The 14,571-nt window shown below is 38.3% G+C and overlaps 1 protein-coding gene across 3 annotated transcripts in view; it reads left to right on the top strand.

Moving 5' to 3' along the window:
- Positions 1–14,571, top strand: part of opcml (opioid binding protein/cell adhesion molecule-like) — a 274,618-nt gene that overhangs the window by 226,513 nt on the left and 33,534 nt on the right. For all 3 annotated transcript variants that reach the window (XM_029447841.1, XM_029447842.1, XM_029447840.1), the window contains one exon: positions 10,869–10,994. In XM_029447841.1, coding sequence (XP_029303701.1) covers positions 10,869–10,994 — 126 coding nt within the window. The remainder of the gene's footprint in view (positions 1–10,868; positions 10,995–14,571) is intronic.

Genomic DNA, 14,571 nt, shown 5'->3' with positions numbered 1-14,571 from the left:
ATGTGTATTGTTAATCACATAGCCATGTAAACTGGCTATCTGTTGGCTCGAGCAATGTTTTCAGTCCAAGTCTACATTATATTGTATTATATTACTGTAACGTTTCTCTGAATGTTTTTTTAACGTTATTGAATACTAGGCATAAGCCAAAGGCTGGATGAGCTCTACTCTGTGGTACGATTTAGAAACAAACGAATGCTACAGCCTAATCCTGTATTTTTGCAAACAGCAATTAATGGGCCTTCGCCCCACATGCTCATCTGCGTGTGTATCAGCTGCGGCCTTGTTATGACTACTGGACGTTGTGTGGATGTTGTGAGGTCTGGATTCTTTAGTAGGCCAAGTTTTGAGCAGATCTGACAATGTACAGTGAAGTTACAACACCTTTTCTCAAGGTGAAGAATGCATGGCGTTGTCTTTGGACTTTTTAAGTTTGAGGTTGATATAATTAACTTTATCGGAGTAGTTAATAAAACTGTGGCACTTGTCGTTTCCACTTGCCAGTAGTTGGTGCTCTGACTCATGTGAAGCATTGATGGATTTGTATCAGGCATGTCAGCTTTGGTGCAGATTGGACAATGTTGAGTGAAGTTACAGCCACTTCCTGTTTCATAGTGAGGAACGCCATGCCATTGCAAATGCGTTTCATGACAACTCGAAAGATTCACAATATATTATCACACATGTCTTAGTCAAGCTGACCAAACCTGAAGTGAATGATCCAACCAAATCTTGTAAACATCAAAGCAACTTTTCTTTTGAGTTTTGTGGCATCTTAAGTCCCTCAAAAACGTGGTGCATCAAGCCAAAATGTCTGGACTTCCGAGTATAAAATTAGCTGGATTTTCCTGCGATCTTCCGCATCCATGGGTCCCATAGAGCAAGCGCTCAAGCGTTTTCCTTAAACCCTGCCTCCCTGCCACTTAGTCTTGGTTGGTCTCGACTCAGTCACAGAAATCGAGGAAGGAAAATAACGATGGATTTGGCTATTAGTGCTTATTATAACTTTTAGAAAGTAATGTTAAACAAGGGCTATTCAAGTGTTCATACTGGGAAGATAATTTACCTTTTTAAAAAAAGTATGTACTAATTTATAGTTTCTTTTCCAATGTAAGTCAATGGCAAAAGGTCTTTTTGGGCATAACATGACTGACACGGAAGTTGTAATTCCACGGATTGGCCACTGCAAAAATTGTCTTCGAAGCCTGGCGCTCTTTCTGGGGGCTTGCCCTCAGGCCACTGGGATCCTTATTGAGGCACCGCAAAAGACTACCCCTCCTCCTTTTCCTAGGATGTCGAAGACATGACTAGAGAGGACTTCTTTGAAAACAAGAAATAATATGAACATTTAGATAGTTGCCAGGTGTCTCAGAACCGTCCCGAAAAAAAAACTTTATTGGTCCCGAAGTGAATGTAAACCGTCCCAACTTCTGAGTAACTGTGCAACCATCTGCTGCTGCGCCCACCTGCCCTCTTGTGGTTTCAGCTTGGAGATTACATTACATTACAGTTCATTTAGCTGATACTTTTGTCCAAAGCGACAAACAATCATGAGGACACAACTCCGAACAGCAAGAATCTTGCAAGTACACTATCTTCAAATAGGTGAAATCATTTAAGTGCAGAACAATAGCTTCAAATAAGTCAAACCAAGTGCAACATACAAAAACAATAGAATACAAATTTCACCATTAGCTTCAAATATACCAAACCATCTATATGCAATATATAAAAAAAAAAATGTTTTGGCTGAGGTGCAGTTTAGACAGGTGGGTTTTCAGTCTGCGACGGAAGGTGTGAAGACTTCCTGCTGACCTGATATCAACGGGGCTCTTGTTCCACCATTTTGGAGCCAGGAAGGCCTTCCTCTTCATCTTTGAGTTACTAGAAAAGTGCTATACAAGTATTATTATTATTATTATTATTATTATTATTATTATTATTGTTATGAGTAAATTTGGTTTCAATTGTGTGTGTGTGTGAATGATTTTGGTTTTATTCGCACATACTCACACACGCATGCACACTTCTCATGATTCCAAGACTGAGACGATGATAATAATAATAATAAAAATAATACATTATACTTGTATAGCGCTTTTCTAATAACTCAAAGATGCTTAACAGAGTGAGTAATACAAAAATAAATAAATATATAAACAAACAAACAAAAAGGGAGGACAAGTAGAAGAGACGGTCAGTGTTTGAAGGCCGTGTTGAACAGGTGAGTCTTCAGTGATGATTTGAATGTGGAGTGAGGAGGAGTCTCTGAGGGTTTGAGGTGGAGACTTCCAGAGGGTGGAGCAGCAATGTCCCCCCAGGATCTGAGTTTGGTCCGGATGGGGGGGACAGGAGGTTAGCAGCAGCAGAGCGGAGGGTACGGGTGGGAGTGTGTCTGTGGAGGTCCGGTAGGAGGGGGCCAGGTTATGGAGGGCTTTGTAGGTCGTGAGGAGGATCTTGTACTTGATCGATAATATGCAAATATATCAAAAACAATATTATAACATGGGCAGCTTTAGTACTTTGTGATAATCACTAGGAAACATTTACCACAGAACTTGTTTCTCAATGTAGGACAAAGGTCCACATATTGTGCAGTTAATACTGCACACTGACTTTTCTCCCAACATATCTCTAGTTTCTGAGGATCGAGGAGATTGATAAACGCATATTATTATTTATTTTTATTTATTTTTCAATTAAGACCTCTCTTGAATCTTTATATTCCTCCCAGCATAGTAAGAAGTGAGATTATGTCTCAAATTCTCTTTGATGACAGCCTCACCACCAATGTTTCGCACTGCCAATCAGAGGCAGAGTAGGGTGGGTCATGAAAATATCGCAGCACTCTTACTAATCACTATTCAGCACATCAATCAACAAAATTAACACATGGCTGAAAGTCTGGACTTGTAAATACACAGAATTAAACCCAACTATCTCTGCCAGCATGTGTGTGGTGGTTTTCTCATGCTGATCACAAGGTAATATATTTACAGTGCATCATACTCTGCCATTTGGTTTCACTTCAGTGCTGCTGTCATTAGTTTGGACTGGATCGTGGAACACAAGATGCAATGGGTCCCATATGAAAAACTGCCTTTGAACTGAGAAAGCTTGGAAGTTTGAAGGCAGGTGTCATCGTTTGTGCCTTCAACCAGCCAGTGGGAAAACTAACCTAGTTTATTTCTACCTCACCAAAGCATAAGCAGCCCTCCAAGTGTTTTATCACACTTCCAAGCGGGAATGTTTGGATCCCTTTCTTGTTCCTTCTCTTGGAGTTGGGTGTGCCTCTGAATTAACAATAACCACTGACAAGAACACTGAATGTTACCGAGATATCTGTCACAGATGTCTGTTGTTCAGAGATGAGATGGCAGATTGGAAAACTCACTGGCAGTGATTCCTTTGATGTTTCAGTCGCATAGTAATCTGTTATGAAAGAAGAGTTAGCATCTATTATAGATTTGGTGAATGTTGGCACAGGAGCAGAGGCTTTGATGTTGGGAGATGTCAAAGGTTCAGGCTCAACCTAAAACAATCCCGAGCAAAGCTTTTTTTCTTCATTCAGTTTCTTCACATTCTTTTCAATCATATTTATTTTCACATTTTTGGCATATTCTGTGTTTCATAAAAGTAATTACCACAACGATGCTGTGCATCAGAGTGCATACTGTTCTTCTAAATACTGCTAAAGTTGTTGCAACTTGAGGCTGTTTATATGGATGTATAGGATGGAAAGCGATGTGTGTGAGAATGTGTTGCTTTGTAATAAGTAGATATTAGTTTGTTGAGAATTTCATATAACACCAATAGGCTGTTATTTTTCCATTTCTGTTCAGCTTGTCTGCATTCTGTCTTTAGCTGTGTTGGCTCCAGGGGCAAATCTGGTTCAAATTGTGTTTTTACGACAGTCTGATGCTGGTTGCACAATATTTAACCAGCGGATCTACCGTGCACAATTGTGGCTTGACAGCGCATAACATCACTCCGGGCAACAACTGCAGCGAAGTGCGCTGTGCTGGCTCTCTGTATATAAACTCTTTTGTGCACAAATGAATCAAAATGTGGAAACGATTTAATTGAGGGAAAAATATACAAATTGTGTTCCCTTATTCCCTTTATTTTCTTTCTATGGCAACACCCGTGCTCCGTAATTATGTACATACATTTTTTCAATAATGATTATTATTATTTTTGTACAATGTGGTAATTATGCATAAGATAAAACACATCAGTAAATAGTGTAGGTTTGGCATCAGGGGGAGACATTCTTTCCATCCATAATTATGGAGATCTGGGTTTCAGTGGTAACAGGCTAAGCAAGGTAAACCAAAGGTACCAAGATATGGTATCCCTCCAGCGTGTTCTGGGTCTGCCCCAGGGCCTTCTCCCACTGGGACGTGCCTGGAACACCTCCAGGTGTCAAATCAGATACTGAACCACTTCACCTGTCCTGTTTTAATGTGCAGGATCAGCTCCTTCCAGATAGCTGTGCTCTCAGCATGGTCTTGGTTCTTAGCTTATTAATTTTGTTTTTATCCAAATGCTTTAATAGATTAAATAGATGTTAGCCTTTGTCTAATATACTCTGAATTTAAACAGCACTAACTCCACAGCAAGCAAGCAACAATAGTGTTCTCATCATTGCATCCATTGTAAACAGCTGTCCACTGGCTGTGTTCCCTTAACTGCTCAACACAACAAGGATTTTAAACATTTGAGAGCCATAACCATTTTTAACAAAATAATTTACAGAAAGTGGTTTACTTGGAGTTAATTTATTTTATGAATAATCATAATATCTTTGATATGTTTCTGTTCACACCATAGCACAGTAAAATGTTGTTTGTTACTTTCAAGTATCTAACAGCTGATGTTGTGGAATATTCCATTTGAATTCCTATAAATCCAAAAGTGAGTAAGTATCAGGGACACAGGTATCTTGGTGGGTTTAAATGTTATTTATCAAACATAACTTTGTTTGTAGTGGCCAGTGATGCCTCCTCTTCTGTGGCCTCCTATGACCTGTGGTGTTGCCCAAGGCTCCATCGTTGGGTTAGGGTTAGGTTGACATTTGTGTCTCAAGAACTGTTGGATGCCGACATATATTGTCTTTGTTAACTTTGGTGATAACCACATCGAGCTTCACCAGCAGTTACACATTTATATTTGTCCAATACTTCAGTTAATCTGTCTGTTTGGTTTTCTTAAAATGAGCATCAAAGCCTCACAGAGCCCCGAACATTGCTGTATACTAACAAAATGACTAAATATATATACAATGTTCTCATTCTGCATTTTGGCCACTGGTTTGAACACTGCTTTAGTTTTATGTCTTAGCTACTCATACATACAAAGAGTAATGGGGGAGTGTGGAAAGTAACTAAGTGCATCTACTCAAGTACTGTAGCTGAATAGAATTCTTACTGCACTGCATTCATTAGCGGAAAAAAATATTTTGCTTATGTACATTTTGCTATAAATACATGTATACTTCCTAATTTTGAAGGCAGGACTTATCAGAAGTTATTGCCACCTTAGCTTAAGTAAAGGATCTGAATACATCTGCCACCAGTTACTGTGGGTAGGAGAGACTCCCAGGAGTAAAGCAGGATGCTGTTGCCCAGTCTACTTTGAAAACTTCTTGTTTTGAATTGGTCTGACTCTTCAAACACAATTTCTGATTTTTCTGTTGTCATTCTCATAAGGAAAAGTTGGCGCTAAAAGATCCCCCACATATGTCATCATTGCATTTTCTGACTTCAATTGTCATACATGTATAATTCATATTCTATAAGACAATGATGTGCAGTGTCTTAACAATGCTTAATATACCATTGTGTTTTTTGTGCTTTGAAGATAATGACACATTGTCGCACTGTCCTGTATCTGCTTTCCTTTCAGTGAATGAAACACATTTACCAGCACAATCACGGAGACTTTCATTATTTTTTTACTAAGACATACAATCACATCAGGCAAGCACTGATGTTAAATAAGCACCCAGAGAAACCATCCTTTTTCTCTTTGGGAAGCCTCTTGAACCCTTTTTCCAATTAATTACTGGCTGCAACACCTTGGCTGTGCCGACATGAAGAGTGACCAGTCCCAGCCCAGTCACATCCAGCAGCAGCCCCGCTGGCAGGGGAGCAGTTTTTGTAATCACCTGGCCACTGGCATTCTCCAGCTAGAAGACCCGTCACTTGCACACAGATGTTTGTTCATTCATCTCTGCCGGAGGTCATTGTGTCTGAGAAAGTGGTGACTGCTGCGTCCTCAAAACACCACACTTCCCCCGTTCCCTATTTAGATCCTCTTAAAGGCGCTACATGTTGCATTTGGCCCTCAATGAATCATTACCACAAAAGTCTAATTGCCGCAAAAGTCTAATTGCTGTAAACAGAAGACAATTGCGGAAACCTATTCATTGCATTCTGCCACCAGGTTTGACAGGGAAATATATTGGATCAGCAGTGATCCTTACAGGCTTTATGGAATATATTAAGAACTAGTTCTATTTTACATTATTCAAGGTTGCTTTTAAATTCACTTTGGTACAATTCTGGATGTTAAGGCGTGTGGTTTGCTCTTAGTCTTCTAAATCTATAAACGCACAAGATAAAACTGGCACGGGGGTTTGCAGAAGTGCCCAAAACAACTTTGCTTATTTTTCATCTGAAGGCTGCCATTCTAAAGGATCCTACATCCTAATATCTCACCACCTCTTTCTACTATTGGCAGAGATCCTACAGCCTGCGATTCAACCTTTTTCTATAAACTTACATCCAAGTGAGAGCCCAGACACCTCAAATCAAAAGTTGTTCCACTCTCATAGGGGTGCAATCCAACACACAGTAGCTGGAGGACGGTGGCTGATATACAGCATATGGACAACTTAGTAACATTGCTGTTGAAATCCCCCGCTCAGGCCTACACAACAGCTGTTAGCACCTAACGTTACACTAGCTACATTCAATTAATCATATAACCAATCTCCTGTTGCATTAGATATATTGTAGGAGCTTAAGAAACCTTTTGGTGGTCTAATGTTTTTTTTAATTTGCATGTACACAAACTAGGTTCAACAGAATGTCTTCATCTGAGAATTTGGTCAGGAAAAAAATGATGTTCTTGTTCAAGAAACAAAAACTATTATGGACCAGACCATAATTTGTCAAAGAAAGACATTAGGATAAATTGCCTTATAATAACTAAGAATTGCAGATTAAGATATCTCTTTGGTCTAGATGTTGCAGAAGTTGAAAAGCCAATTTTAACATGATTTGACTTTGTTGATCAGGGAAGAGACACAGAGAGAAAATGACACATTTAAAATAGACTTGGACAAGAAACATATTTCTTTTTGGATAGGGCCCTCAGCATGCTATTTTTGTATCCATGAATCACTTCATTTTCTATTTTTCTTAAGCTTAATGATCAAAAGATCTTGCCTAGGTAGGTTTCTATTCTCTATTATATCTGTATTATATCAGCCTTTATACTGGTCCAGTCTAATTTGATTATATTAAAAAGGTCACACAACATGCCCTACAACATTAGACATTAGACACGTATAGAATAAAGACACTTTTTTGCTGACTTGGGTTTCTGTGTATTTTGCCAAACTGTTGTTTGTGCACTGCACTTTTCTAAAACTTCCTGTTAAGTTTGCAAAAAGTGCGACAGCATTTCAACACTTGAAATTAGAGCTTGCTTGCTAAATTTTGCAAAGGCCTGTTACTTTGTGTTGTAGACACTTGTATTACTTCAGTAAACCAAACTGACCAATGAAGTATGCTAACTAAACTAAATAGAAGGAAAAGAAAGGACAGCTCAGTAAATGTCGGCTCCTTCAAGAACAAAATCTTGTTTTCAATGTAAGCTAATGTTAGCTTTCTTGCTAAAGCTTACAAATTGATAGCTAGCTTACATTAGCAAGATACTGTCTTGAGTGAATAACGTAAGCTAATTCATCCACACTCCTGGGGCTGGTATGACTTGTAAATTGTCAAGCTTACTGTTTGCAAAAAGTAAAGGTTAAGAAGTAACCAACACCAGATCCATGAGGTTTACAGCCAGCTGTCTAACCTTAGCTGAGGTTATGGTGGCAGCCGCTGGTATAGAACTCACAACCTTCCGGTGTTCTATTTGGAAGCCTGACCTCTAGCCTCTTACAGTGTCGGGGAATTTACCTACAAACGACATACCCAAAGTAAATTTAAAAGCTGCTCTTCAACCATTTGCACCATATTCATGGTTTTAGTCTCATTCAAAAGATAACACTCTTATTGTTCTTGCAAAACTCCAAGTGCTTCTGGCACTGAGTAATAGTGGTCTGCATATACTGAATTTGAAGAAAATAAACTGTCTACATTTCTTTGTTGAAAAAGATGCCTGAAGATGTCTATAGTTGGTAAGTAAGAGCTGGAAAACACAATAGGATCATAGCATCAAGTATTACCAAGTTCAGGTTCAAATTTCAGAACAAAAACCCCAAAACACAACATATTAGACAGGTTCTTCTAAGAGTAACACCAAGTGTTTCCAATTTGGAGATATTATAATACCAGGCGGGCCGTCTACACGGTAAGAGGCTAGACCACCACCACCCTGTCAGGAACTACGGAACGAAATAACATAGGATCCAAAATACACAACTTAAAACGTGTAGGACGTTCAAACAAAAAGAGCTTTAATCCAAAGTTTATCAATTAACAACAACCATACACTTGCTTGATCTTACAAGATGAACTGGCACAAGACAAGGGGAGACAGTACTATTTATACGTGAGGTAAGGGCACACAGGTGACACAGAAGCGGGAAAACACACAAAGGCAGGAAGTTAAGTGACCTGGAACGAGAGGGAAAGGAAGGTTTAAAATACAAAACAGGAAGTGCAAAACGACACTAGACAAGAGTGACGGTAACTTAACATAACGTGACCTGAGACACATTAAACACTGAACATGAACTAAACTATAACATAAATACATGACATAACATTAAATAATCTGACGAGACATGACACACTCATCAATTGTTACACATCAAATAATTTGGTCATCATTAACCTTACATGCAATACTATATAAAATGTTATGTGTGCAGCAATAAACTGTTAAAATGACATAAATTATAGCATTGCTAATAATTAGTAAACATTACTAATTAGCGTTACATTTTTTAATAGTAAAATCACTATCAACTAAAGTGTAATTAACTATAAATTGACCATTTATTAATAATAATGATAATAATAATTATAATACATTTTATTTAGAGGCGCCTTTCAGGACGCCTCTAACCATTTATTAATGGTGGTTATTATAGTGTGAAGTGTTACTGTTTATAGATGTTGTTTATAAAACCATGTATCAAACTCTATTGAGCGGTTTTATTTGTTGGGATGAAGGCAATAATAACCAGCCAGCATTAAAGGCAGTAAATATTAATGTCTGAACTTAGCCCTGATCTTTGTCATTTTTTATAGAATGAGTGTTGTGTGTAATTGTCCTTCTCATAATACAATTCATTTGTTCATCAGTTCTGTTTGTGGTAGCCAGTTTTGTGAATGGGTGCTTCCTTGATGTGTAATGTCTGGAGAGAAATGGAGCATCAGTTACAAGTAATTACCTAAAGGGGGACTACATAGCTAATTTCATTTGAACTAAAAGAGAAATACAGTTATGATGTTGCAGCTATGGCTATGGGTTATGTGATAATGATTATTATTGTGGTTCTATGTCAACAGCAAGTTTTTGGGTGGTATTTAGAGAAGCAGGCTGCACACACAGTGTCCTAAATGAACCAATTGAGCTTGCTTCAGCAATGCATGCTAATTCAATTGGTAAATTGAAAGGTCAATGGGATGCATAGTAGCATATCACTGCAGCTCTGATCCCCTGGCACAGACCAGACATTTAATCATGAATTTTTATTTAAAATAAGATTTCTTTTTCTATCATTGTTTAATTATTTTGTATGTATTACTTGGAATATATTTATGTGTTTTACCATTATGTTTTAAATTAGTTTAATTAAGTAATACGCTGTCTTAATCATAATTGACTGAAACCAAATTTGAAGCCAAAATGTTGACATTATAATTAGAGAGTGTGTGAGCAATTGTCAGCAATATTTAGATTTGATTTAGCAAGAGCTTTATTAAGAAATTATTAATAATTTAATATGGACTAAATTTACAGACTAGCTTAAAATGTTGTAGTCTGTGCACTGAGCTGGCCTTCTCAATGGCGTTACTATGAAGTAATAAACCGCACAAACAGCTAATATAACATTGAACAATTTGTCTGTTCAAGCACCTGCAGTGCTCTTTGATTTTGTGCATAGAGAAGTGGAGACCAGTACCTTACCTTATGCAACAGAATATGGTTTAAAAGAAAAAGTATAATAATAAATGTAAAAGTATATGTCCAGTGCTTTAATTTCCTGATGATTATTAGTGGTTGGTTCTACTGTAACACCCCTACCTTTTATCAGGCCAAGGATCAAAATAATTTTGTTTTTATTTAAAAAACAAAACTAAAAAACAGCTAAACTGTCCGAACAAACAAACACACTCAGCATACACACACAGATCAAGCTGGTCCAGTCAGAGAGATGAAATAATTAGTCTGATGCTTGTCTAATGAGCAGTGTGGCAAAGATACATGATGAAGAAAATCAATCATGTATAACACCACAGTGATCAAGAGAATTGTCAAATTTGATGGCTAATTGAGTCCCCAACCCGGGGTTATTTTTAACCTCATCACTGTTCTGATCACGTGGAATAGCAAGCCCTTCGCTAACATGTCATTAATTAAGCTAAAAACATCAATCATGATTTTCTTTCTCCCCTCAGTACCCGCCAGGATCACTAACATATCGAAGGACATCACAGTGAATGAGGGCAGCAACGTCAATCTTATGTGCCTGGCTGTCGGCCGACCTGAGGCAAACATCATATGGAAGCATCATTCGCCAAGTGGTAAGCCACACGTTTTTTATTTCTATTTTTTATTTTATTGGTTGTAAAGCTGACTTTTATGTAAAATGGATTTAATGGAGTAGGTTTCAGTTCATACAGGTAGAACATTAAGATGAAGAGCAAAATCCAGTTGTAAACTAGAGATTTCTGTTTGCAGTTAGTTACAGAAACAAGATACTGGGCATAGCAAAAACAATATTTGTTAACTATTTGGAGCTAGAAATTAAAGTACAGCTTGAAATTTGGTAGTATGTGAGGAAGGTACAGAGTCTTATCTGATTCTTGACAAATATGTTATTTTGTGCATTTTTATGTCGTCTATTCATTAAATCTTTGCCTCACTTTCGTTACTCTGTAATGTGGATGTTTTCAGAAAGTTTTCATAATTTTCTCTTCAAACTGTCAAAGGTAATTCTGAGATTTCACCAAACAAATGTGTCAGGCAAAGCTGCAACAGCATTACCTCAGTGTTCAGGTGACTGAACCACCCCTCCTACGCACATGGCCTGATGTTGACATACCCAAACAACACACACCTCCAACACTTGCTTCACATGAATATTCGCCTACGTGCAGAACAGCCATATACCTCCAGCGAGATATGAATCTGTAGCTTTTTTGTGTTAACATAGTCACGAGAGGATTTATAATGGATAATGCCTGGCTTTAATCTATTGACTAAGGCCTTGTTTTCTTTTCAATTTGGAGGATTGGAGGGGTTGAAAATGCACAACCTGTGGCCTGACAGGACCCAACTCCAATCAACCATGATTTGGCTGGATGCCATAGCTGCTTTGGTCTGTTCTGTTGTGCTAGTACCTCACAGCCTGAAGGCGAGCCAAGAAGATCTGTGCGCCTGTATGTGTGTGCATGCATATGTGTTCTGTGTTCTAATTGTGTCGACTCCACGCCTCCCACTGAGCATTCAGCGGTGTGAGTCATGCGCTGCTTCTCTATAGGATCAGATGTTCAGCCTCCAACATGACATGGATGCTTACAGCCCAGCTGTTCCTCTCTTAATCTCCATTATCTATAGCCAGCAGAATATGGTTCTCACAGCCCAGTCTCCCCCACCTCAGCCATCCACAATATTTTCAACCCTCCTTTTATGTGTTCCCAAATTTTAACTTTAAATATCAGGCTCTCCCCACAACCCATTTTTTAAATGTGAATTGTAATCACATTCAAAAGGGACAACTTTAAAGACTTACACAAGACCACCTGCCAGATGGTGTAATTTTCAATGACTGTAAACTCAGTAACGCCCTTCTGGGGTCTGACTTCAGTTTTATGTTTCTGTTATACATTGAATTTGGCACTTGTTTAGCACTTAAACGCTAATATTATCCCTTTTAATATTGTTATATTTCTCTCCAATTCAAGCTACTGCAGGCAATTAATGTGTTGCCAATAAATGCGTATGAAAGTTGCATTACGTAATGCCCTTTTAATGCCGAGTTCAGTTCAGATGTTGACAGAAGAAAAGAAACTGAAGGACAAGCTTTCTGAAAATAAAACAACAAATTTAATGATTTCAAGACACAGTCAATGTTTTTTTCTGTTTTACAAGAGGAAAATGGCCCCGTTAGGAAGTGCCTTGGAAGCCCAATAGTTACAGCACATGTCATATGACCACAATGTCCCAGGCTTCATTCCGGCCTTGCATGTCATATCCCTCTCTCTTTCTCTCCCCCCTTTTCTACACTCACCTCTGACTAATAAAGGCAAGAATACAAACAATATGAAGAAAATTGCCCAAGTAGTAGAAAAAAAGGAAGTCAGTACTCACTATCAACCCTGAGCTGAGACAGCAAGAGCAGTGGCACATGAAGCAATATAATCACACTTGAAAAGTACAGGAATCCGTTGGCAGGGAACTGGTATGATGTGTCTTTGTATGTGTCTATGTGTTATTGTCAACAGGGAAGATAATGGGTTATCTTCCTTGACATTTGTCTGAGTTGCACTAATGAAAAGAGAGACTATGTGGGAAGATGTTTGGGCAGCTGAAGAAATACTCACTGGCATTCAGAATCTTAAATGTCTTTCCTGCAGAGTGGCATTTTCCTGACTTGCTCCTCACCGTTTGCTTTTCATGTTTGTCACCAGCGATAATGGACTGTTCCCTCAGAGGATTTGTGTTTGTGTCTGTTAGTACAGCACTAAAGAGAGCAGTGTTCTCCTTGAGTTAAACTGTCCTCAATCTGCAATGCAGCTGCCTTCCCACTTGATAGTTGTTTTTCCATGGCATATCATTAAAAAAAATTCACACTCACATGGTGTCAGGAACATGAGCAAATATACTCTAGCAGCTGATAATGCAGGAAGTGACGTGAGAAATTTGGCTCAGGCAACATATGGAAGGAATATGGAAATACTGAAACAATAAAGTTGCGCTGCCTAATTTGATCCTGAAGTTTGTTAATAAAATCAAAACTGAGTTGTTGTCAGATTCCCCGTCACCGTTTAATATGAATCTTGTTCTCACTGCCCTTAAATGAAGGGAGACTCTGAAGCCTCTACACAGTATATGCCAATAAATCCTCCAATGAAGATGGTGACATAAGTCAGGGTTGTGGGGAGAGAAGCAGCCCATTAATGCGTAGACTCTTTGATCGTTTACTTAATGTCAATTTAAGTCTCACCTTTATTTTGTACACTGCGAGACTCAGTCCCCATTTCAACTCATTCGGGACTACATAAATTATTCAGCCGTGTCCATTGAATCTCTGGCTGCTGGCCACTAAAAGGATTAGAAGATATATGGTTGGGTGAAAACAGTTTATTTAGGGGACAATGCTTTATGGATCCCTTCGACCCATTTAGACTCATTAAAGTGGATAGGTTGTGAATGTAATCTCTCTCAGATGTCAGTTTGTGTCTTTCCTTAGTAGCTTTGGAAGATGGCTGTAATGTGTGCTGTCCTGTAGAAGTGCTGCAGCTGAGTGTTATTGTTATTTGAAATCAGTAAGAGTGTAAAGTTGCCTATGTATTGTCACAACAGTAATAACAAACACTGTTATGTGACAACCATATATCACGGATCAATCACATATCTTATAAATGATGTTTGTGTATTATTTATATAATTTGTAACAGCAAACATATACACAGAAAAACATAATGCTACCAGAAGGACGACTTTGAGCCGTGCTAGCAGCTCTCAGGAAGGCGATGACAGTCGGGCTTTGGTTGAAACTGAAATATATTGGATTGATTGCCATGACATTTGGTACACGCATACATAATTAGTTATAACATGATCCCTTACAATTTCAAATAGTGCCGTCATCAGGTCAAAATGTCACTTTGTCTACACTATACTACCTGCAAAACTAATGACAATGCTCAATGCTAATAAGTAAATGTGATGTGATGTGTGAAGGAATATATTGGCCACGTGACAAAACTTTCACTTCATTATAGTTTTCAAGTTGAAAACAAGTAAGTTTTGTTTTCCCCTTAGAGCTGGCTTTATTTGTATTTTTAATTTATTCAGATTTTGAGTATTAACAAGTAAATTGTGAGATCCGAAGGCCAATCATTTAAAACGTTGGCAGTGTTGAGCCTGATGACA

This window comes from Cottoperca gobio, chromosome 14 (assembly GCF_900634415.1).
Source record: "Cottoperca gobio chromosome 14, fCotGob3.1, whole genome shotgun sequence".
NCBI lineage: Eukaryota > Metazoa > Chordata > Actinopteri > Perciformes > Bovichtidae > Cottoperca > Cottoperca gobio.
Note: the sequence above shows the minus strand (reverse complement) of the source record. Positions and strands in the feature narration are given on the sequence as shown.